At 33.7% G+C, this 27,251-nt stretch overlaps 1 protein-coding gene across 3 annotated transcripts in view; it reads right to left on the bottom strand.

Annotated features, from left to right (window-relative positions):
* Positions 1 to 776: 776 nt before the first annotated feature.
* The window catches only part of LOC118194705 (uncharacterized), a 61,645-nt gene continuing 35,170 nt past the window's right edge, over positions 777 to 27,251 (bottom strand). The window contains exons 6-8 of one of the 3 annotated variants that reach the window (XR_015039838.1): positions 21,352 to 21,476; positions 20,902 to 20,980; positions 9,723 to 9,781 (exon numbers count right to left, since the gene is read on the bottom strand). Coding sequence is in view for 1 of the 3 variants with exons in the window: in XM_035365893.2 (XP_035221784.2) it covers positions 9,596 to 9,781; positions 20,902 to 20,980 (265 nt within the window). In the remaining 2 variants the exon portion in view is untranslated. Of the gene's footprint in view, positions 9,782 to 20,901; positions 20,981 to 21,351; positions 21,495 to 27,251 lie in introns of all 3 variants that reach the window. The other 2 variants (XR_004759137.2, XM_035365893.2) reach the window with 2 other exon arrangements.

Raw genomic sequence — 27,251 nt, 5'->3', positions numbered from 1 at the left:
TCAGATCACAGTCTTGATTACTTTACTCTGCATATCAACATTGCTTCGTTTTTCGAAACGGTTAAAACAACTAACTGATCTAAATTCACAAATACCTGAAATTTACATATTGCAAGGTTTTTCAAATTCCTAATAAGTTGTCATGATGATGTAGCACGTTCACATGGTCACATCATTTTAGCCGCACATGGCGTTTCCCCCGAATTGGCAAATATTTCTGTATAAAATGTTACACGAATATATGGTTACAAATGAAGGAAAAGTTAACTTATTAGCATAACTGTCTAAATGTTTATTATAATGTCTGATTTTGCTCTTTACTTAAGCTTGTTGTATCAAAAACTATGTCTTATATTATAAGGTATTTCTCCCACTTCCCTAGCGTGCCTTCATGGTGTAACGGTAGCACGCTGGGCCGGTATTCCAGAGGTCCGTGGTTCGATTCCCGGCGAAGGCGGTTGCTATTTTTCATCTTGTTTGCAAAAAATAAAAAAAAAAAAAATCCTAATGTCTCTACAATATAACCAATTTATGTAGTATATAATCAAGTTATGTCTTATATAATCAATTACATTATTCAGAATCTATGCTGAATTGTCAACAATAATGTTCATCATAATATGTAGCATAGAATATATAAGTACTGTTTTTTTTTTTTTTTTTTCTGACACCAGTTGTTACGGTTTTTTTTTTTTTTTTTTTTTTTTTTTTCCCCTTCCTTCACGTTCGTACGAGGTTCGTGTGGATTTGGAGTGAATAACGACGACAGCACTTCATGGAATATCGAAACACACTTTATTTAGCCAATATTAATCAGGACAGCTCCAAAGTCACTTTTTACAGTCGTCGAAGATCTATTATACACTCGCAGAAACAATCAGCGTCACAGTTAAAACTGTCAGGCAATAACGGTGAAGACAGCTTCATTGCAAAGCACCAGAGTACAGCTCCCGACTCTGCTCGTTCGTTCTCGGAACTCCACGTACTCTCGAGACTGTGCACGCTACAACTCGCGATGCACTCGACGACTCACAGAGCACAGCTTCCTACTCTTCGGTTCAGTCGTTCCCGGAGCTTAACACACTCTCTCGACGATGCACTAACCGCGATACACTAAGAGACTCCTCGATGCACTCGAGGGCCCATTCGGCATTCGCTGGCCGGCTGTCAACTCGATCGTCTCCGCACGGTCTAACTAGATGAGACACACATACACACTGACTGCGGACCAGCAGGGTTTATATAGCTTTCGGCTTGTGTTCGAGAACATTCTGGGCTAAATCGGTAAGAATTTGTTCCAGAAGGTTCTCCATCCTTCCATGGCATGTCGCCAATTTTGTCGCCAAATGGACGATTTTTCGCAAAATATGGCAACCCTGCCTTTCCTTACTATTTCATGGCAACCCTAAACCTTCTTTGAGGGGAAGCCATCTTACCACGCCTGTACATTTCGTAGCAGAATTGTTATGGAAAGTTCTTATGTATTTTTTGTTGTGTATTTTCAATAAATGTGTTTATTATTTTTAATATTGTATGTTTCTTTTGTGTATTAATTGTGGTCTACTGTTGGTCACCCATGTTATCCTTACGGAACATGGTTATATTTTCGAACCTGGGTACTTATATTGCGGTAGTAGAAAAAATCAGTTTTAGTGTTGGGTACTTACTATACAATCGGTTTACTGATTTTATTTTGATTTGATGAGCAGGCTTCTTAATAGTGAGATTGTATCTTTCCCTGGTGTTTTAAAGAGATTTGTGTGGTATTTGAAATGTTAAGGGTTTAAGGCTATCTCTAGATTTTGTATTGAAATTTATGTTTTCAGGTTGGAGATCTAAATTTGTTTAAATTTAGTGAGTTAAAGATTTTGTTGTGGAAAGTGCATTTAACATTTTGTTTTTGTCAAATAATCGTGTTTCTACCAAAACACCAGGGAGGATATCTTTCTTTGATGTCTCTTAGATTTTAAAAGTTTTGATTATGTAAGTACAAAGTTTAGTAGTTAGTTTTTTTTTTTTTTTTTTTTCTGTCGCGGCACCAAGTAGTCAGTTAAAAGATAGTTAAATGTAAAAGAAAAATTTAATTATTTTCTACGTAACAGTATATTATGTGTAGCAATGAGTTTTCCAAATGTGCGACAGTGCAATGATCAATGCAAAATGTATTGTGTAGCGAGTATGTGAACATGCGATGTAATCAGGAGAATGCTTAATTCCGCCCGTACAGAAAAATTGGGTACTTTGTCCTTGTATGCCTATGTGCTGTCTTGATTTCGGATTGAATTCGAGCGATCCAGACGATACCCAATTAGTCCTATATATTTACTCGTATTAAATTAAACAAGGGTTATAGGATTTGGAGGTAATTTCATTTTTTAGTTATGATTAATAAACGCAAAGTGATTATTTTTCAGTTGTATGGATAATAAAACGATGGGTTTAAAATGAACAACTATTATGCCTCTCCCGTAAAAATTTTAAAAAGGTACATATTTACAGTATTATGTGGATGATGAAAAATGTATTTTTTTAAAACATTTTGATATTTGGAACATAAAAGAAAAATAGCAAATACACTATCAAAGGCATCGAAAGAAGGATACAAATTTTAACGCTGGTACCAGTTATAAGGAAACTAAGCTTTATAGGGTGCTATATTTTTGCGATATTTTGACATTTTAAATGTATTTGAAGGTATTTTTCATTTTTTACACATAACATAAACATTTTGCTAAAATCTACATTTTTGTCGTCCAGTAGGTAAGAATTTTATAAAACAAATTCATAATCAAAATCGCTGTTACAAGTTATCGAAAAATGACTATGATATGAGTTTCCGCAAATGCCACTAACTATACAAACTGCTATTTAACCACCCAATAATGAATGTTTCTTTTATGCAAAAGTGTCCCCGCGTTTCGATTTGTGTGGAAGTACCACGAAACTCTGTCAGCATGCTCTGGATGTAAACAAAAAAACATTCGTTTTGGAGACCAAAGCTCGGCAGCATTGCGTCAGGCATAGTGAGGAAATGGCGTCACCTTTTATTCTTACCACCATGCTTCAGAGCTGGCTATGCCCATTAAAAGATTTACTATATGCATTTAGAATTAAGTAAACGTTAAAATATAAATACATTTATATTATTACCCATAAAGATTAATCGAGCGAGCGAATTCAAATTATACTAATATCACTATACCGTTATAGTGATATATCACTATATCACTAAGCCGCCCAACCGTTATAGTGGTTAACGTCACTAATTGCAGTGCTGAAGGGCCCGGGTTTAAATCCCGGAGAAAGCATGGATCTTTGTAAATGTATAGTGTCTGTACGGCATGGGGACACTCTAAATATGCGACATCATAATTTTTCAACATCTTATTGCGCGAAAATACTGCGCATGTTTACATTTTGTTTTGTTTTTTTAAAATTGTTTTATAATCATACATACATACATATATATATATATATGAGTAAGAAAAATACAGAATATGTTAAAGATTAAATCAGCAACGTAAATTAATTTCCTTTCTGTATTCTAAAATTAGTAACCTCTATTTGCACTGCGCCCTTTTGAGACTAATCCATGTCATATGATTCTTACGAAATTCTGATGATGTAAATGAAACTAAAGCAGCCAATCATAATTTTACAGCAATATTAATTATCCAATCAAAATGCACTGAGGACCAAAACTCAGTCTGAATTAAGATTTCGCCCTCAACATAACGCATATGCTTTCAATGCTTTGGCCTAGCTGGGCTGCTGTGTTGTCTGCTCCTTCTATCTTACTGCACATTTATTTAAAATGTAAGTTTTTTGGAATAGGCACAATTAGTGTGCCAACTTGATTGTGGACGCGATATGTTTGCTAAAATAAAAAATGAAGATTTAATCTGCCCTCCAATTTCCTACTCATTAAGGACCAACACTTTTTTTTCATGGTTAAAAATGTCGTAAAAGATTTTAATTCGATTTCCATTTGAGTTATTGGAACCAATGCGTAACACTATCTCTTCGCTTAGAATCAGTTGTAGTCTTTCAAAACAAACCTCCTTTTTTCAAATAAATTTTCTGATTACACTATTTTTTGACAGACATATGGCCCGCGGATCTTTGCGAATTTACTGATGTGGCTTTGGGGCGCGAAAGGCTGAAGACATCTAGACTGCAATAGTAAACAGCGTGTCAATGAAACTAAAGTGCGATTTAATCTTTCGGCGACGTCATTCTGAGCTGGCGTGTAAGGAATGTTCGTTTCGTGTTTTATTCCTCCGTCATTAAGAAATTTATTAAATTCTTTCCCTAAACACTCGAGCACAGCGGTTCTCAACCTTTTGACTAATGGGTACGATCTAATCAAAACCTGAAAAACATGTATACCACCACTATGTTTTACAATGATTATTTTTCAATTTCTCGGTAGAAATATTAACAAAAAAAAAAATTACCATTTTAATTATCAAAATTTAAGTTATAATACTTTAATTCTAAAATTTTATGTGAAATTTGGGTCTGTTTAAGATAGATAAATTTCTTTATGTCTTCATTATGCTTTAAGCGAAATTAGGATCCACTTTTAATTTTGTTCTGTAATTATTTTTTTAAATAAAACATGGAAGAAAATCCTTGTTCACAGAAATAGGTTGTGCAAAAGGCAATAAATATTGAACCACTTTATTTGAGATGCTTTTAAACTCTTTTTTATGGTTCAACCAAAAGTTAACAAGCGTGTTATTTTTTAATCTTCAGTTCAATTTCAATCACAGGAAATTTCTATCAACTGTTCTTTTTCTTCACTAGATTTTTGAATTTAATAGTTACCAATACGGTACTATTCGGTTTCGAGGACCGTAAAAAATCGCCAAACTATTGTTGATGCCAATGCTGCCAAAAAAAATTGCGGCAACCCTAATAATTGCGGCAAGAAAGGAAGTATAAAAGTAAATAACTATCTAAGATTGATGTTTTAATTTAGATGAAAGGTTAATTTCATATAATACATTTTTATTATTCTAATTTATATGAAAAAGGCTAAACATGACTGTATGAAAGCATAAGAGTAAATAACTATTTCAGATCATTAATATAATTTATATAAAAATTGCTAAACATAACTGAATGGATAAGTAATTCGCTGTTTCGCTACCGACTATGGCTAAAGCATAATTTCGCTACCGACTTATCGCTAAAGCATAATTTCATCTCGTTGGTTGTTCAAACGTAATTTTCTATAATAAATGATGCCTTTTCTTTGAAAATATTCTCGGTAAAGTGCAGAATCGCTCACGTATTTGTTTGCCGCTTTTTACAAGGGTAAAAACAATTGAATTTTTGTCAATTTTCTTTTACATTTTAAGTGAAAATAGGTCGATGTGTACATAAATAAAGTCAAGGGTGTGCGCAGTGCCATTTTTGTGCGATTCTAGGATTTTTTTCAAAGTGAAAATAGGTCGATGTGCACATGGATACCGAGTGTGTGCAATTCTTAAAAACGCGTCAAGCAGTGGGTGAATCTGGACTTTACCCAAAATTCTATTGCCGACTTTTCGTCATGGGCAATTCCCAAATTGTTAAATCCATAGGATATCAAAAAAGGATTTTAAATCAAAAAATGATTTTGATAAATGTCAATGGCGTCTTAAGAAATATAGAACTATATAAACTTTCGCAATCTGAAATCAACTCGTACGCTAGATTTGGCGCGCTGTTAAATGGGCGCGTCTGCTAGATTTAGCGCTTTTGCGCATACATTTTTGCTGCAATTTTTTTACGGCCCTCAAAACCGAATAGTACCCAAAATACTTTATTTCTTTGCAAACCATCAATTTTTCTCTTGCGTACTACCGGTTGAAAATTGCTGCTCTAGCCCGTAATCCGTTTGAAGAATTTTGATTTTAAAGTTAAGTTTATTTTCAAAATCCTTAACGATCTAATTAGATCTCAGAAAATAAACATGAACGTACAGAGATTTATCGTCGATAAATGTTGCGAAATAAAATGGTCCACCTGTTCATTCGGTTCTCATGGGACCACATAAATCAAAATGAATTAGGTTTAACAATTCAGTACTTCTATATTCAGACTCTTTGGGAACAGAGTTTGCCCTGAATGCATAACATAAGTAGAAAAGGAGTCATTTTGACAAAAGAAAGACCTCTAAGCATGTTATTTAATTGAAGATTTTTAAGATCATTTTCATTTAAATGGCAAAATCTGATATGCCACTAATCTATTTCTTTAGCAATTGATACAGATTCAAATATTGGCATGACATAACAAAGATCATTTTTTCGTTTAGCTGAATTATTAGAATTAATTATTTGAGCACATTTTTCTTTGAAAATTACTGAAAGATTATTTGCAGTTACTTTAGACATTGAGATTAAATTATTTTTCAAATCAGGTATTACAGAATACATTTTTGAGTTTGATATTTTCAGTTTTAGAACCTATTCGGACTTTAAATTTAACGGTTCCTTTTCCGATAGCTTTAACTATTTTATCAACAACTAATTTAAGATAAGTATCACATACCTCGTAAATTTCTTGGAACAATTCTTTGCTGTTACACATATGTGATGTTAAACCACTATCCAGACAAAAAATGTCTTTAGAATTACCATTTGTGCACGATACTGCCCTTTCTTGTTCCAAGGAATTCTGATTTTCTGCAGACATCGCAGTTTTCCTAAGGGGTTTGTTTTTAATTTCTTTACTTTTCTTCCTACATTCCGATGCTCTATGCCCATAGATATGGCAGAAGTTGCATCTGTAGTTAAGCGGATACCGTTTTCAGTTTGCAGACGTCTCTAGGGTACTTACGTATTATCGCAACCAGGTTGACGCTATTTGTAAGTTTGAGTAAAAAAGTATGAATAGAAAGAAAATGTACATTTATTAATTACAGATAATTTTTAATAAATTTTTTATATTATTTTGTTTTAAAATATAAAATAGCAATTAAACCCTTCCGGTTTCGAATTTGAATAAGTTGCGGAATTATTTTTTCGACGGAAATCTTTTGGCTATTGCTTTTAGCACTGATTGAAAACCGTATTCGCCATAACCATGTACACGTCGACTTATTTTTACTTAAAAAAACATCCCAGAATTGCACAAAAATGGCATTGCGCACACTCTTCACTTTATCCATGTACACTGCTATTTTCTCATAAATTACAAAAATTTGCCCGAAAATGCAGGAAAATTTTGTGAATCTCCACATGCTCTTTTTACAAAACTACGTATAACACGTAGGGTTGCCGTAAGTAGGGTCGCCAAATTTGGCAATTTATGCGAATTTTGGCCTGGTTGCGTTAATACGTAAGTACCGTATCGGTTTAGGAACCGGTCGTTGATTATACTTCCGAGCTTTTAAATAGAACGCATGTTGTGGTTCAGAACACTATGAATCTTTATTTTTGCGAGCGTTAGTTTCTTCCAGCAGTTTAATTTTCAGCATTTCTGGAGAAGGCAGTTCATCACGAGATTCGATGGCGATTTGAAAGCTTTCATAAGAGTTCGGTATACTATACAATAGCAATATTGTAAGCAAATCATCTACAATGTTGATTTCCATTTCTTTCAGTTTGTCCACAAGAATGAAAAAATCATTTAGAAGATCAGTCATTTGTTTAGAATCACTCATTTTTGTAAAAACAATTTTTTTTTTTTTTTTTTTTTTTTTTTTTTTTTTTTTTAAATTGTGGCCTTTCTAGCTGATGCTTTCGATTCGTAAATCGAATGCAGTTTAGTCCATAGTTCATGAGATGTTACACAGTTCTTTACTAGTGTAAGTTCACGGGGTGAGATGGATAGGATTATATCCGCTCGTGCTTTTTGGTGAGTAGTTTTCCATTTAGCAAATCCTTCATCATCAGGTTCTGGTTTCGGAATTTTCCCAGATACCTAGTCCCAATGATCATTTTTAATCAGTATTGTTTCCACTTGCAAAGAAGTTGTCCTTGTTTACCTTTTCAATTCAAACTGTATTTGTCATCGTCATTTTCATTTCAGTCGACTCAGCTTGGTTTGCCGAAAGAATTTAACAAAGGTAGTAAGCACTGCCTGTGCTCATAACCAATGTAGAATAAAATGACGTCTTCAATTTACATGACAAACATTCATTTACGCTATGAAGACGTAGAACAATAGAGTAGAAACATAGTAAGACACATGATTACACAGCGCTTAGCACTTGTCGCTTACATGCGATACTCACCATTGACGTTGGCTAACTACAAAGAAAGTACTGCATAGCAGAGAATTTGATTATCATGTGCATGCTCTAGCGGAATCAACGGCGGTTGCCAACAACTTGCTTTCAACGCTTTGGCCTAGCTGGACTGCCATCTGTCTGCTCCTTCTATCTTACTACAAATTTATCTAAAATGTAAGCTTTTTGGAATATGCACAATTAATGTGCCAACTTGATTGTGGGCGCAACATGTTTGCTGAAATAAAAAATGAAGATTTAACCTGCCTTCGCCTCCAATTGCCTATTCATTATGGATCAACATTTCTACACCATCAAAATTCCTGTTGGTCATTATTTCTGATTTTGATTTTATCCCACACAGACACACACATATATATAAATATATGAAGATTATAAATACGAAGAAAGATATAGTTGGAATTCCACACTGAGACTCAGATTTTGGACTTTATACGTTTCTTTTTCCCTTATATTTGTGTTTTTTCGGGCCAGTCCCACTTTTTGATCATACGACCGGCTTGTGCCGGTTAGGAGGATCGGGGCTGTGCCTTATAATAATAATATATTATCTGGATCGGAGAGTTTTTTTTTTTTTTTTAATTCTTATATGTTGGTTAATTGTGCATTTTTTGCTTTAAAAGTGATTTAATTTTGCCGTTATTATGTCCCGGTTAAGATTTTTACGCCTTTAGTTAATCTGTATGCAATAGTTCATAGAATTATTAGGAATTTAAAAGTGTAAGTAGCGCTACGTTTAACGTAGTGGCTGTTTGTTTACATTTGAAACTCTTAGTAGTATAGTGAATTAACTAAGCTGGTGCATTTAACTTCAATGTCTTTTTGCCAGTGAGACCAAAAGTTAAAAAAATTATGCACCGTCATTTTTTCTTTCTGCCCCGTTGCCGAATTGCTTCTTTTTGCCCAGACCGCTTCCGAATTTTAATTGCAATTTTTTTTAACTGTATTTGTGCTTTGAGTTTTTTGTATTTTATAATTTTTAATATATATATATTTAGTTTTTATGTATTTTTGCCTTACCGCCTTAAGTGAGAAATGAATGGATTGAATAAGAAATGTATCTCTAATGAAATTCGGGGAAATGAGTGAATTTAAATGAAATGCAGCCAAAAAAAAGTGTATAATTTAACTGATCGTGCAAGGAAGTTATATGGTCTTCACATCAGATTATTTATTACAACAGTAACACGAGTAATAAAATGTCTATCCTTATTTCTTTCAAAATTTAAAATTCACCAAACTGTAATGCTGACTTCTGAAAAATTTGTAATGTCTAACTAACGCCCAGTATATTCTTTATCTAAAAAATGCAGGAAGTTTTCGTCTGCATATCGCCTTCAAATAACGCTATTATCTAACGTAATCAGTGCAAAAAACCACATGATGTAAAATTTGGCTTTTAGGAAATTGGCGCAAGCACACCCAACAGAAGTCAGACCTACAGCTGATGCAGTGCATGTGGTCGCAGCCTTTGTTTTTCTCGATGGCTTGATTGCAATTCGGGCAGTGTTTGCAGTCAGCTGTTCGTTTCCAAACCTAGAGGGGGAAAAAATAAATAAATAAATAAATAAATAAAAATTAATTTTAGCAAAATCATGCAATTAAAAAAAAAAAAGGTACTGTTCCATTAGAGTGGCGTCAGTTAAATATGAAGAAAAAATGAGAAGAAAATTATGCTACAGCAACACGTCAAATATCGTGGTTCGGGAATTTTTCTAGTTTTCGTTTGAAATATTTCCACTTGTTGAGTATTTTCTATTTATGCTTGAAATATCGTGATTCGAGATTTCTAGTTCTTATTTGAAATACCATCACTCGTTATTTTTTTTGCCACATTTCGCCATTTTTTTTTTTTTTTTTTTTTTCCCCGTATGATGGATTACACAATTTCGATATTACCTAATGGCGAAGAAGCTGCCATAAGATCCTTTTAGGACAAAGAAATAATTCATAGCAATAGACGTTCTCAAAACCATCCGATGTCGTTAACTTTTGACTCAAAGCAAAGTTCCTATATGACGTTGTTACGTACGTTTTTCGTGTGGAAAAAAAAAAAAAAAAAAAAAAAAAAAAAAAAGCCTCAATCACCAAAACAGTGTCTGAAGTCTTTCTTTCCTCAATGCGTTTCTTTTTACCTATCTGTGGCGTCAGCAATTGACGTAATTGAATTTTAATAAATGGGAATAACTACTTTAAAGTCTTTTCACAAAAAGAAAAAAATCTGATGTGTACACCACATGACTTCCTTGTACAGAATATTATATTATACGCACTTTTTTCTTGAATTTCATTTAAATTGATTGGATTGAATTAAATCTACTTCGTCGACAGCGCATAAACCACAATAGAATAAATGCACTCTTTAAAATTCACTATATTTGTTTACTATAACGACACGAAATCGAAATCGAGTGAATGGTTAGGCGGCATTTAGTAGCCTCTGCTACTTTAACCGTCTCTGTTGGAGATATGCCCTAAGGCGTATGTGCTAATGCACGTGAGTTGGTCAAGTAGACTTTGGGGAAGGAGGGTTCAAGTATCTGACTAGCGTCTACATCCCAAAACGGCAGCCTATGAAAGAGGCGATTCTATTATTTTCATCAGGGAGTACCTAAGTTAGAATGGTTTTTTTGAGGTACGCCAACGGCTGTGCGCGATGTTTGCTTACATTAGGAAGTTCAGAAAATTGCAATGGTGGATTGCCTTAGTTTCTGCGGTTACTTTCAGGGAAATATTAAACAGTTTTTTTGGTTTGCTGATAGATGGCAAATAGATAATTTATCTTTATAAATCCGCGTTTATCTACTTAAACTTCAGAAGATTTAAGATGAAGTGAATATATTTAACACAACAGAATGCAAGCTTAAGACTTGTAAATCTTTTAAAAAACAATACATCGATAATTAAAAATATTATTTATAGTTCATTATTAAAAACTTTTTATAAATGCATAGTTATCATATAATTAACAATTCATCCATGCATTATCTCATTATTTATTATAATTGAAAGAGAAGATATTTTTTACAGTAATGTTTAAAAATTTGCTGTTGTCTTTTAAAAGATTTACAAGTCTTAAGATTGTGTTCTGTTGTGTTAAATATATTCGCTTCATCTTAAATCTTCTGAAGTTTAAATAGATAAACACGAATTATAAAGGTAATTTGTCTATTTGCCCTCTATCAGCAAACCGAAAAAACTGCCTAATATTTCCCTGTAAGTAACCGTAGAAACTAAGGCAATCGAACTTAGCAATTTTTTGAACTTCCAAATGTAAGCAAACATATAGTCCACTGCCGTTGCATTCCTCAGAAAACCATTCTAACTCTCCTACTCCCCGATGAAAATAATAGAATCGCCTCTCTCATAGGCTGCCGTTTTGGGATGTAGACGCTAGTCAAGTATCTGGCCGCCGTACAAGCTGTGATGTATCTTCAGTAGTTGAAGAAAGATGATTCGTCGAGGCCAGTCACGTGGGTGGTCACCCACCCAAGTATTGACCCCGAGCTCTGCTGCTGTAAACAGGGGAACCTGTGTGTTGAAAAAGTAAAAAGAAATCGTAAACATACTGAAATTCCCTCAAATGCTTCTAAGCTGGTGATTACTCTTCACTTTCAGCAAATCTCATCAGTGTCATGGCTGCTTTGAACCCGGCAGTAATATAACGACACTCTGAATGCACAAAATTTATATCATTTGAACAATTATCTTATCATTGCCACATGTTCTATTCAAATACTATAACAAAGCTAGAACGATGTATGAAAGAAATTAAGCAAACAAAACAACAACAACAAAAAAAAAAAAAAACAGTTTTTCACAGACGATTGAGTATTTCTCATTCAATTAATTCAGTTCTCACTTCGCGACAAGGCAAAAATACATAAAAACTTGTGGTGATGGCGATAAGGAGCGCGCCTTGCGCCCTCCGATAAGTGTGGCAACCCTAGAGGAGAAGTTTCTTACGAGTAGCGAGCAGAGCGAAACAGGCAGGCTGTCGGGGAGTATGCGCGATGTTCCTAAATAAAGCTTAATTTTTATTGTGCACTATGTCTTGTTAATATTTATATTAATGCAGTACGAACATAATCTGTGATATGGAATTCGAGGATTGGTGGTAAAAACATAACAGGAAATTTCCATAATGGTAACCCGGACTGTGTTAAATCGTATGAACAGTTCTCAAGCACTTTCGGTTTTGACTACAAGCCATCACTCAAGATCTCCAAACCAGAAGTAATGGATTACATCGGTTTTCGTCCTCCGGATCACAGATGAGTAGTAATTATAGATCATTTTATAATTCTGTTTTCTACTTATCATTTAATTTCATTTTCTTTAGTTAAATTTTTGCTTTTATTTTGGCTTAAAAACCTTGCACAATGTCTGATGTTTATGCCGTCCAAATTCCGGTTTATAACCGATCAGACCCATCTTTATGGTTTATTATGTGTGAAAGTACCTTTGCTCTTGCCACCCCCAAACCTATCACAGAATCCATTACTAAATATAATTATGTAGTTGCTCATCTTCCTCCAGATATTGCATCAATAGTACGGGATTTACTTATGAAACCAGACCCTATTGATCCATATGCAAAGCTTAAAACTGAGTTAATAAATCGTTCAGGAGAATCTTCTCAGCAAGAAATTCGCCAATTATTATCTGGAGAAGAATTAGGCTCTCGAAAACCTTCCGATTTGCTTAGAAATATGAAACGTCGAGCAGAATCTTTAAATGTTCCTGATAACTTAATCTTAGAATTATTCCTTCAACGTTTGCCTTCGACTGTTCAGTCTATTTTGGCAGCGGTTTCCAATTTAACTGTAGATAAAGCTGCAGAAATTGCCGACAGAATTTTAGAAGTAAATCCAACCCCAGGGACTTGTGCCGTTTCTCGCACAGTCGATCAGTCTCTTGAGGATAAATTATTTAAACAAATAGAAAAATTAAACAAACGTATTGATCGCATTTCTCTTTCTCGTGGTCGCTCGCCAAATCGCGGAGATCGCAATAAGGAAAGAAGCAATTCCAAAAGGAGAGATTATTCTGTTTGCTGGTATCATAGACGTTTTGGGAAAAAGTGTAGAGATGACAAATGTACAAAACCTTGTTCATGGCAGGGAAACGAAACCAGCAAAGAATAGAGGCGACTTATTCTTTGCCTCAAGTTTCACGTCGCCTGTTCGTTCGTGACCGTAGAACAAACCTTTCATTCTTGGTCGATACCGGCTCTGACGTGTCCTTACTTCCAGCAAATAATTCTCAAAAACGGAATTCGTCCCAACAAACACTTTTCGCTGCTAATTCTTCTACTATTCATGTTTATGTTCAAAAAACACTTTCTTTGGATTTCAAATTAAGACGACAGTTTACATGGACTTTTCTTATAGCAAATGTTAGTACACCCATTCTTGGAGCAGATTTTCTCCATTTCTTTGAATTGGTGCCTGATCTCAGAAACAAATGTCTCAAAGATTTAAAAACGCATTTTAAAACCGTCGGTTGCGTGAAAAATGCAAGCATTTATTCAGTAAAAACTGTATTTAGTGATACACCATATCACAAAATTTTAAAAGAATTTCCTTCAGTTACTAGATTACCAGATCCTAACCAACCTGTTAAACATAACACCGTTCATTATATCATAACTAAAGGTCCACCTGTGGTTGCAAAACCTCGTCGGTTAGCTCCAGATCGCTTAAAAATAGCAAAACAAGAATTTCAAACTATGATGCAATTGGGACATTTGAGACCTTCGAGCAGCAATTATGCATCCCCACTTCACATGGTTCCAAAAAAGGGAAGTCTGGAATGGAGACTTGTAGGAGATTATCGAGCATTGAACGCTCAAACAATAAAAGACAAATACCCTATTCCATGTTTAGCCGATTTTACTGCTGCATTGCATGGTACTAAAATTTTTAGTCATGTCGACCTGATTAAGGCATACCATCAAATACCAATTAACCCAGCCGACATCCACAAAACCGCCATATGCACACCATTCGGTTTATTCGAAAGTACCCGTATGCAATTCGGCTTATGCAATGCATCTGCGACTTTTCAACGTTTTATAGATGAAGTCACGCGGGATTTAGAAGGTGTTTACGCTTTCGTCGATGACTTGCTCATAGCCTCTAAAGATTCTGAGGAACATTGCAGGCATTTGAAAGCTTTATTTTCCAAACTTCAGGAATATGGACTTTGCATAAATGTTTCAAAATGCACCTTTGGTCAAACATCTATTGATTTCTTAGGTTTTCACCTTAGTGAAAACGGAATTGAACCTCTTCCTGACAAAGTCAAATGTATTTTAGATTTTCCTCAACCTACCACTCTCACTCAGCTTCGCCGATTTTTAGGCATGTTTAACTTTTATAGATGTTTCATACCTAAAGCAGCACATATTCTTTCTCCTTTAATAAAATTGTTAGAAGGCTATATTAATAAAAAGAAATCTCGTTCTCGTGTTCAGGATTCATCCCCACAATTAAATTGGAACGAGAATGCTGAACAAGCCTTTATTGCTGCCAAAAATGCCATTGCTCAGGCTACCCTTTTGAGACACCCTATTCCCGGAGCCCAGCTAAGCATCTGGGTAGATGCCTCAGACGTCGCAATCGGCGGCACACTTATGCAGTTGTCTCAACAAACATGGGAACCTATAGCATTTTTCTCTATGAAACTCAGTAAAAGTCAACAGAAATGGTCCGCGTACGATAGGGAATTATTTTCTATTTATTCTGCAATTAAGAAATTCCGACACATGTTAGAGGGCAGAAATTTTATAATTTATACGGATCAAAAACCGTTAATATACGCTTTTAAACAGAACCCTCATAAATGTTCACCTCGACAATTGCGCCATTTAGATTTTATTTCTCAGTACTCTACTGATATTAGGCATGTGCAAGGTCCAAAAAACGTCGTTGCTGACGCTCTTTCAAGAATCGAAATTGATTCCATAACAAAATCTCCATTTTTGGATTTTAAAAAATTTTCGGAAGCTCAACGGCATGATCCGGAGGTACAAAACCTTCTCAAAAACAACACATCATCTTTGAAACTGGAATTTAAACCGTGCCAATATTCTGATGGTAATATTCTTTGTGACATATCAACAGACATTCCTCGTCCATTTGTTCCAAATTCCTTTCGTAGACTCATCTTTAATCATCTGCATAATCTGTCACATCCAGGAATTGCAGCTACTACGAAGCTTATTTGTTCTCGTTATGTATGGCCCGATATGAAACGTCATATCAAAAATTGGGTGAAATCCTGTGAATCTTGCCAAAAATCGAAAATTACTAGGCATACTAAAGCACCACTGGGCACATTCTCTCTTCCTGATGCACGTTTTTCAGAAATCCATATGGATATCGTTGGACCGTTACCTCCATCAGAAGGCAACGTGTACCTTTTGACTCTAATAGATAGATTCTCCAGATGGCCTGAAGCCATTCCCATCCCGGATATGAAAACGGAAACCATTTGCAGAGCCATCTTCAACTGTTGGATATCTCGTTTTGGCTGCCCATCGATCATAACAACAGACCAAGGTTCTCAAATGAGATCCGCACTTTTCGCAGAATTCACGCGCATTTTGGGTACGAACAGAATCACAACAACAGCCTATCATCCAATGTCCAACGGCATTGTTGAACGATTTCATCGACATTTAAAATCTTCTCTCAAGGCTCACGAGACCAATAACTGGACTGAAACACTACCAGTTGTTATGCTTGGTATTCGGACAGCCGTAAAGGAAGATCTACAGTCATCTTGTGCTGAACTGGTGTACGGCACAACTCTCAAGCTGCCTAGTGATATGATAACGTCATCTAAGATATCTCCGTATGACACACAATTTATCACGAATCTGCGGCATAGAATGCAACAGTTGAATCCAATAGCAACATCTGCACATTGCCAAGAAAAATGTTACGTAAGTGCTACCTTAAAGTCGTGTACGCATGTATACTTACGTGTCGATCGAGTAAAGCCACCTCTGTGCCAACCATATACAGGTCCGCATAAAGTCCTTTCTAGAACGAACAAAACTTTCACAATTGATGTTAACGGTCTGAAATCTACTGTGTCTATAGACCGTGTGAAACCAGCCTATTTGCTTTCGGACTCTAAATTGCCTGAACTAAAAACAAATAAAGACTTAAAGACAGTTCAGCAGAATAAATCTGCAAACGAACTCTCTAAGACACAAACTGTCACCAGATCGGGAAGATATGTTCACTTCCCTAAGAAACTTGCTTCTTACATAACAATTTAAAACACTTTTTTAAAATTCATATCTTAACATATTTCTTGTTATTTCATGTTTATTATATGTGTCAATACCTTGTTATATATTGAATTGCATTTTGATCTTTTCTAATTTTATATTCTAATTTTATAATCATAAAAAAAAGTACCCGACAGCACGGATACTCTGAAATAATTTCATAACCTATGTCGTTCCTTTGAATAGCCATTAAAGGAACTGGGGGGAAACTCTGTGGTGATGGCGATAAGGAGCGCGCCTTGCGCCCTCCGATAAGTGTGGCAACCCTAGAGGAGAAGTTTCTTACGAGTAGTGAGCAGAGCGAAACAGGCAGGCTGTCGGGGAGTATGCGCGATGTTCCTAAATAAAGCTTAATTTTTATTGTGCACTATGTCTTGTTAATATTTATATTAATGCAGTACGAACATAATCTGTGATATGGAATTCGAGGATTGGTGGTAAAAACATAACAGGAAATCACCATAAACTCAAAATATCTATATCAAAAATTACGAAGTAAATCTTAAACACTTATTTCCTCGAAAAAATTCCAGAAAGGATTAAGCATGATTTAATTCGCAATAATAAATGAAGGCGTTATTTTTGTTGTTGCGAAGCTTAGTCTCTCTAGATTGGCAACAAATCTACAATTCTGCTGTTTCAAATGTGAACAAATATGTCCGCCATGTTATTTAACCGCACTAACAGCTTTTAAATTGTTGATAATTGTACAAATATTACTTTCAGAATTACGAAAGGCATTAAAGCCTTAACCAGAAGATAAGAACAACATAATTCAATCATTTTTAAAGCAAAAAATGTACAATTTACAAACATATAAGAGTAAAGAAACTGAGATCACTGTGCCGAGTAACAGAGTGGATATATATATATATAAATATAGTATTTATATACGTTTGGTGCGACCGATTGCAACCAAAATACGAGGTGCACATCTACATGTTATAGCAGTCCTATATACAAAATTTCAACGTTCTCAGGCTACTCGTTTTTGAGTTATGTGAGATACGTACGTACGCACGTACGTAAATACGTTCGTACAGACGCCACGAAAAATTCTCTTCAGAATTAATTTTAAAGCAGTTTTATAATTTTTTTTTAGGAAACGAGTCTTTTATTCTGTCCTTACGTACAGATATCACGCAAAACCATCGTTAAATTGCATTCGATAGCGGTCAAAATGCATATTTTCGTTGAAATATGCTGTCTGAAACTTTTCGCGATTACAATACTTCCTTTTTACTTCGTACAAGGAAGTAAAAACAACGTTGGACATGTTCTTCCGGAATAATGGGTATTCAGGGGTTTACGCCGGGAAAGCAAAGAATGTTTTTTAGTTGCCGTTCTCGATCGTTGTGCTAAAAAATTGATGACTGCTATTCACGAAAACATCGCGGATGGCAGCATTATATTTTCAGATTGGTGGAAAGGATATAAGAAAGAGGAATTAAGAAATGCTGGGTAGGAACATTTCACTGTGAATCACAGTTATAATTTTATAGACCCCGGAACTGGATGTCATGCCCTAACGGTGAGACAGTGCTAAATGCAGAAATTAACGTCAGCGGGGCACTGCTCACCATCATTTAGACTTAGAGTAAGATTTGATAGAATTTATGTGGCATCGGTTTACTCAAAAAGTGAAATTTTTTCCTGCAATATTGAATGATATTTGTAATTTTATGCCATCTGTTTAGATTGAGTTTTGTTTCGTTTTGTTATTTTTATTTATGTGTAAAGTATTCTAGATTAAAAAATTAAATAGAAAAACTTACTTTCTTTAAAAATTAAGAATTTTTTTTTACCCTTTACTTTTAACAAAACTTATTTTTTATTAGTCTTTTGAGCTCTATTATTATTTTATAATTTTATATTCGGCAACAACTGGCGAGAAAAAAAGCATGCATTTTAACTGACGCCGCTCTAACGGAATAGTACCTAAAAATTATTACCAGCACTAATTATTCATGTATTTGATAATGAAGTATTATTTTGGTTTGATAAGATTTAATTATCGCAAAGCACTCGAGGGCTATTTGCTTAAGAGGAGGGATGCCTTCGTGGAAGAATTTCTAAGGAAAACTGGCTCGTATACAATTTACACATAGGGAAAACCATAAAACCGCCCTTAACCTCGGACTACTAGTGTTCAATAACTTTACCGCTGAGACGATAATGAAGTCTAATGAACGCATAGCTCTGCTAACTTCTTAAATGCAGCTTTTCCTGCCTTCTGGTTCTTTCAGTTATATTTAAAAAAGTTTCCATGCTTTATAAAAAATGAAATACAAGAAGTTTGAGTTCCACGTGACAAAAAAATGACCAAGATATTCAATTTTAAGGTTTTTGATATCTTGTTTACCTTGCCTTCAAGAGTCGATAAAAATAGTAAGAAATCTAGATTGATTTTTTTCCCCTTCAATGTCTATTCAATGACGTTCTTTGTGATCTAGCGTGTAATCTACAATTTATAATTATGTTAAGTATGGTATGCGAAAATCCACCAGCAGTATCTAATTTTTAAATATCAAAAATACATTATTGCTATTCTCATGCAGTTTTATCACTTTAAAATGGTAATCTTATTTGACATACAAATAAAATGAAGCTAGGAATACTTCCCCTTTTTAATTTATGTAAATAATGTTCCGAGATAGCTATGTGCTAAGTACTGAAGTTTGTCATTGTTTTTTAGAAGAGATCAAGTGAATTACATTGCTTTTTCAGGGAGGGGCTATTACATTCACGTAATATTTTATACTAATGAAAAATACGTATTAAATTAGATTAAGATAATATACCGATGCAAAACCCTACAAAGTGCGGCCATTTTTTTCCAGGACTTCGTCAGTATTATCGACGAGTTCACAGCACGAATCCATTTTGAATTGCTTTTGTTCCTCCAATAAGTTGTAAAGAACGGATGTGGGACAAACCTTGCGTTTCCCTAGGTCTTGTGTCAAAATCTGCCGAACCATCTCATTGGTTCAGTTCACTGCCGAGTACCCGAATAGTCAGTTAATCGGCGATCCAAAATCACAAGCTCACGAACTTTCTCAAATGTTTCTGGCGTGCGCACGCAGTGCTGACGTCCAGTGTGCTCGTCATCTTCGGCACTTTCGCGGCATTTCCGAAAAATGGCTAAACTATTCAAAATTGCGTGAACGGGATAATGCTTCCTCTTCTTACACTTGTTCCAAAACTTCATGGGCTTCTGTGGCAATTTTACCACTTTGGAGCAGAATTTAATGTAAATTTTCTGCTCCATATTGATTTCTACAACAAAAACTTAACAGCTATGTTTTAACGCATGTTTCAAAGGCAACCGCTTGCTTCCGAATGGTACTTACTTCACTGGACATGCACAGGCAAACGATCTTTCAAATACAAGCATTACCGCATTCTGAAGATTATAGTCATCACAGAGTTGCGTTAGTCCTAGAAATTAACGGCTGCACCTTGTAAATTAAACTGCATTAAAACAGTGTATTGACGAAAAACATATGTTAAATTACAATAAAAAATTATATTAATGAAAAACATACTACTTTTGAGTTTTGGAATGCTATAGTAATGTAAAAAATATTACTTTTTATACGTCACAAACGTTATGCAGACTATTAAATGAGAAACAGAAATAAATGGCGAATATTAATTAACGTAAATTAAATTACTAATTAAAAACAATCTAAATTACAAACACTAATGTTCATTATTTAATTTATTAATATCAGAAATCTTCTTCTAAACTGCTATTCGGTTTTCAGTTATGCATAAATTTCAGTAGTGTAGAGTTAATTTTTTTTTTGTACTACCTCTGTACATGATTTCAGATTTTTAAATTAAATATTTCGGTTATTTATTTTCGTACGGGAGCAAAAATTTATGTCACAAAAATTTGCAAAATTTGAACTCGATAGCTTATGAATAAGGTTAAAAATTGATGACAAAATTCCATCTACAGTGAATTAAATAAAAACGCATAATAAATACCTATGCAGTAAACAGAACGCTAAATAAAGCAGAATTATATTCCTTATAATGCCTCATTATAATGTTTCATTAATTTCTTAAAATGCTTCATTCAGAACTTACAACGAAAATATGAATAAAGAAAGAAATCTTTATCTGTTCACTGTTTTAATCATCATTATCATCATTCATATGTCAAGAACATTTTTATTTTCTGTATTTTCCATCAATGTGCTTGCTACTGGCTTCTGCAGATGGCCCAGTTGTTTTCATTTTCTAGTAATTTTTTTTTTCCCCCCAGTAAACCACTTCTAATTTCCAACACTGTTGGTGTGTGTGTGTGTGGGGGGGACAGTACGCTAATCAATGAAATTAGTACCTTAAAAGAATAATCCGGATCCCTTTTCGATTCCGCATACATTTCGCAAGTGTAGCCATGATGATAAATAACTTTACACCTGAAAGATAAAATACTACGTTAAAATAATAAGATTCCTAAATAAGTAAATAAATATATAAATAAAAATAAAAATGAAGAGGAGGGGAAGTTTTCTTGAAAACTGATTGCTTTAATATTTTTCAAGTACTTTATCAAATTCATCTTTTTATTTTAGATAGTCACACTGAAACGTGCTTGAAAAGAAATTCTTAAATTTAAATTTAATGTTTCTGCATGCGAAGGAAGCCACAGGGATAATATGCAAATATGCTTTGTGTTTTTAAATACAGCAGTGTTATTATAAACCTAGATGAATGAATACATACAAAGTAAAAAAAGTTTTAAACCTAACTTTTGTTGCTTTTGTGTTACAGAATTTTAAGAACTTACTCCTTTCTTTTTTCTTTTATGCTTTTTAGGTCAAATTTTCATTTATTTCTTTGCGCCTGCTGGATTACTTCAGTTCTACATACAGTGGCTTACAAAAATGATCGGGCACTTTGAATTTTCGTATTCTTTAATGAACATAAAAACTAAAATAAATTAAAACAAAAAGAAAGGTTTTTATTTTAATTACATATAAATTCAACATTTTTTATAGTAAACACATTTTCGAAAAGATGAAAATTATATTCAAAAATCAATATCGTTTGTTTAAAGAAAAAAAAAAAAAAAAACAGACATTTTTAGTAACAGCCAAAAATAACAAAAACTTACATCCATTCCGCTTCTTAATATCTTGTGGGATAACCTTTACACTTTTTCATTTCATTTAACCTTTTGGGGATTGACTCACAAGTTATTTTGTTATTTCTGAGCTTATTTTATGCCACTCCTCTTGAATCATTGCTTTCAGTTGCTGCCGAAAGATATGTTCTGTTTTCGAATTTTCGATTCTAGTTCCTGCCAAATATGTTCAATAGGATTAAGATTGGGGTGGTGCCTTAATTACTTCTGGACACTTATATAACAGGCAGAGTCTGACACTGGGCGCAGTATGCTTTCGACCATTGTCCTGGTAGCAGTTAAAACTATTTCGTATATTAAGGTTTTGCCTGCACAAAATTTCTCTTCAAATTCTCAAGGTACTTATATTGATCCATAATACAATCTATAACTCCTATATTACCAACACCGAAATGTGCCATAGATTCTCACACTAGTATAACTCCTCCTCCGCCATGTTTGACACTTGGTACTAAGTTTTACTTTCGAAATTCCTCTTTGGTTTTTCTCCACAGCAACATTCGTCCGTCTGAGCCGAAAGACGTTAAATTTGCTTTCATTAGCAAACAACACTTTTTTACAGTAGTCTGGTGTCTTTTGTTTCATTGATTTTACGAAAGCGAGTCGAAATCTTCAGTTTTTCTTTTACTGACATAAAATTTTCTGTGTGCTACTCGCTCATGATATCCTGCAAATCGCATTAGTCTTATTACAGTTCCTGGATTTACACGTATTCCATATAATTCACGAAGTTCCGCAACAAGCTTAGGAGCATTCAGTCTTAGATTCTTTTTAACATTCATTAGAATAAAGTGTTTCATTCCACGACATAATTTAGATGGTCTTCCAGGTCATCTTTTGTTTTGAATACGATTCTGTATCTTATAATACTTAATAGCATCAAAAATTTAAAAATCACTTAAGTTTTTTAAATAGGCAATTTTTCTAATAGATTTAATCTTTCTTTTGCTGCAAATCAGTAACTAATCTGTGGATTTCTAACAATGTTTCCTTTCGTGCCCATGCTATTGCAAGAAAACATTAAAATAACGAATATATTCTATAAAGAAAATTCGAATTATAAAAGCGAACAATTTTTAGAGTTTTACCTAGCTTCTTTATCCAAACTAATTCCATGAAATTTTGTTTTTTTATTTATTGCAGATGATTTTAATTAGAAAATATGAAAATATCCGATTAATTTTGTGGTATCTTTTTCTTCCATTTCAGTTTAAAACGCTAATTTTTAAATTTATTATTTCGTTTTTTCAAATTTATTCAGTACAAAGAGATAGCTAAGAAACTATGTATTCAAAAGAAAAATATTCTTTATTAGTTTACTGCAAAGCTTTTCTCCTATTACTTAAAAAAGCTAAAATATTGTTGTGTCATTTTTGTGAGAGACTGTATTTTTGGACTTGGTCCACGCACATTAAAAAAATTTTATTAGATTTTTAAGTTTTTTGGTTGTGATATGTCATGCATTTAACACAGTTAAGGTGTTTGAGTACAGCATCCTCTATTTAGCACATTTTCTTTATTTAACAAGTCAGAGAGTTTGTTTAACTCAAATAGAACACAAATAGAATGAAAATAAAAAGTTAACCGTCTTTACAAATATTTAAATCGAAGTGCTGAAATAAAGAACTTATAAGAGGCTTATTTATAATTTTTAAATAGCTACAAGCTTACCTATTAGGCAATAGTATCAGGAAATGTTCCATAAAAGAAGATAACATGCTGAAAAGCATGAAGCACAAGTATAACCGTAAGTACAAAAATCTTTTTGAGACTTCTGAATCTGAATCAAAGTAGAATCTTTTCTCGCCAATATACAATATCGTTTGGCGTTCGTTTGTTTTTGACGTTGCTCGATTTCATTATGCAAAAGTGGCAATAATTTATTCTAACAGGTTGTTTACGATTTACACTATTTTTTTTTAACCCGGCTTGCATGTTTTCATAAAGTTCTATTATTTCCAGTTTTGGATTGCATATTTTTTGGCCCAAGTACTAGATTATTATTTTTGCAAGTTTACTCAACTTTGAGTAGACTCTCTACTCAAAATATTTTTAAAAACTATTTATTATTTCTCAATATTAAAAAAAATGTCTATGTTTTTAATGCTAAAATTTTGCATTTTTAGCCTTGCGTACTTCGACATGTAACGGCTGGACTGATAGAGACACCGATTACTATGCTTTTCTGAGACTATTTTAAAATTTTAAACTCAAATAATTAAATTAAATTAATGAAATGAAATTTGTGTCTCTGTCGGTTCAGAAACAGGCCGTTTTACTTTATTTATTTACTTCTTTTGCTTCACCAACCCACCTGATAACGATTCAGAGGACGATGTAAATTTCATTTTCATTTTTGGTTTAAATAAACAATTTCTGTAATACTATATATATTACAGAAATGTTTTGAAACAAAAATATCCCAGATCGTTTTCGCGCAAAATGCTGCTAAAACATCAATCATTTATAGACAAAAAAGTGATAAATTTAAAGCCAAAACAACACCAACATGAAAGAAATGAAATATAAAACCATTACAATCTCTAAATTTCCCAATGCAAATGTAAAAAAACCCTATCAGCTCATTGTATTTAAACCAGAAGAAACCTCGAAAACAATGGAAATACATAAAAATACATAAAAAAAGAAAAGCAAGAGGAACACAATCAAAATCTGATTCAACGTTATCAAGAGCAGTTCCATCCGATCCCAATTGAGTCAACTTCCTAGGAAAACCACTGTGTTTATATTCACCCAAAATCAGCTGATAAATTATTTAATTATTGTAGTTTTTCCGAAAATTTCGAATCCTCCTCTAAACTGTTGCTTTCCTTTCAATAATACATAAAAACAAATTTAAATGAAATAAATACAATTAGCCTAACCGAGCAAAAAGTAATATATACAGTTACTAATATTAAAATAAAATAAAAAAAAAAACAATTTACTAAAACTAGAGAATACAAGTAAATTTAAACAATTAACTGATAAAATATGAACTTATCATGTTTGTAGAACAAAGAAAACCGATTCAAAATGGGGGCAGAGACGCCTAGGGTTGTCTGTTTAGCACTATATATATATATATATATATTAAATTAATGAACTGAAATTCATTGAAATCGAAATAAATTTCCTAATACTTGCGCAACAGCTGCAAAGTAAGATAATAATAATTTATTTACTAAAGAAATATTGATTATATTATCTCCTAATATAACTGAGTAGAATGTATCTAAATGAAGTAACCCAGAAATATGAAATTTAATCCCTAAAATATTTGAACTTGAATTTAAACCATAAAAAATTGAAATTCAAACTTTTAATATGAAAATTAATAAACCAAGTAATTATTTTCATTGATCGGAAATTGGTTGACTTTTCGAGGGGAACAAACCAAACCCCGTTCAATTAACAAAAATTAATAAATGTGAAGGTGTTTCATCTTTTACTCAAGTAAGAATGAATGAAGATGCCAAACTGGCAATTTTAGTTAAGGCCAAAAGAATAGTCAAGTTTTAATTCAAATAGTGATATTAAAGAGATGGTGGTGTGGTGTATTTAATTATGGCAAAGCACACGAGGGCTATCTACCTAAGGGGAGGGATGCCTTTGTGGAGGACTTTCTAAGGGGAACTGGCTCGTATACACGTTACACATGGGGAAAACCACGAAAACACCCATGCAGCCAGCCCGTTTGCGGGATTCAAACCTCGGACCGAACTACCAGTGTTCAGTGACTTTACCGCTCGGCCGCTGGTGGGCGACATTAAAGAGATGAATTAATATGAATTAGTTCTGTTAAGTTAATGGATTTTTAGAAATCTCGAGATTATATTAGCCAAATTAAGTAAGAATATTATAAAGAATTCATTTTGAATGTAGCATTTCCGTTAATTTAATGAATTTTTTAGAAATCTCGAGTTAATAAAGATAAATTAAGTAGTAAAACTATTTTATTATGTACTTGAGTAAAGTGTCCCCCGACACCCTCGCTTTCATGCATGTTAATTCAAAATTATTTTCATAAATACAATAAATAGAAGTTAATCTTTGCTATATTTTCGAAATAAAACTCAAAATAATCGTAATAAACATAAGATATACAATAAACAATGCAATCTTTGCAAAATTAATGAAATACAAGTTTAAAAAATCAAAATATATATAAAAAAGGTACAAGGAAATGCAAAAGTTAAATGTAAATAATATACAATAAGGTCTACATATACTATGTGTCTGTTTGCAAGAATGCATTCATTCACGCGAGCAGCAATTTCAGCATTTGTGGCAGTTGATGGTCTTTCCTCGCGCTCAGCTTCGTCAATATTTGTACATCCATTCTCAAACAAACAAACTTTGTACATATTTTGTTTGCAGTAGTTCTCCAATTCACAAATTACGTACAAGAGATGTATATGTATGTATATATGTATGCGCTACATGTAAATGGTTTATAAACCAGTTTGGTAGCTGAGAAAACATGGATTCTTCGGAAGTGGAAAGGGATTTGAGCGCTTGTTGAACACAGTCATATTCTTAGTCGAGTCTCTGAAAGTTATAGAAACTTCATCCACGACTACATTTCCATTTTATGTAACGTACCTTTTACATATGAAGTATGGTTATGTTCATTAAGTCTCATTTACAGTTGGCGAAAATTGTTGTTTAGTGTACCATGTCAAAGCAACAATTATTAAGCCTCTGCGCTTTGAAAGAACTATAAATGCCGAGACTTACATGGTAATGTCTGGCAGTTAGTTAGTTCATTGTCTTTTTGTAGAAAAATGTTTATTAACCAAAAAGTATGTTTATTTACACACACACACATACACATTCACATACACACACACACATACACATTCACATACACACACACACACATACACATTCACATACATACACACACACACATACAAATTCACATACACACAAAAAAATATAGGTTTCGTACATTTTTGTCAACAATAATTAAGAGATCATTTAACTTCACTTGAACTAATTCTGTTACCAGGTGAGGCGTAAGGAATTTTCTCCTTCCCTAGTGCAAGCCTTCATGGTGTAACTGGAAGCACGTCCGGTTAGCAGTTGGGAGGTCCGAAGTTCGAATCTTGCTGATTTTTCATATTTCCTATTCCGAAATAAACATTTAATGACTCTACAAAATGGCGCCCGACATAAAATGTGATAGAGGACGATTCGTCACCACTTGGATTTGGGTATGGAATCTCTCCTCCCCAATTGTTCCTTAAGTGAGGGAATGTAAGGAATTTTCCCATTTCTTACTGCATGCCCTTACTGCATAGTGTAGTGAATACGTCTGGCTGGTAATCATGAGGTCAAGAACTCGAATCCCGGTTAGCGCATTGCTGATATATAAACCTAGTAACTCTATAGAAGGATAAACCAAAATAAATTTTAAGAGGTTATGGATACCAGTTTATGCCTTGTTCATAAACTGGTATCCATAACTCCTTCTTAAATATATTTATACCGTGTTACGCTTTACCGTTTGAACTCGATGCCCGAACTTTAAAATTTAT

Source organism: Stegodyphus dumicola, chromosome 2 (assembly GCF_044657685.1).
Source record: "Stegodyphus dumicola isolate Sdum_Otavi_A_Nest chromosome 2, ASM4465768v1".
Lineage (NCBI taxonomy): Eukaryota > Metazoa > Arthropoda > Arachnida > Araneae > Eresidae > Stegodyphus > Stegodyphus dumicola.
Note: the sequence above shows the minus strand (reverse complement) of the source record. Positions and strands in the feature narration are given on the sequence as shown.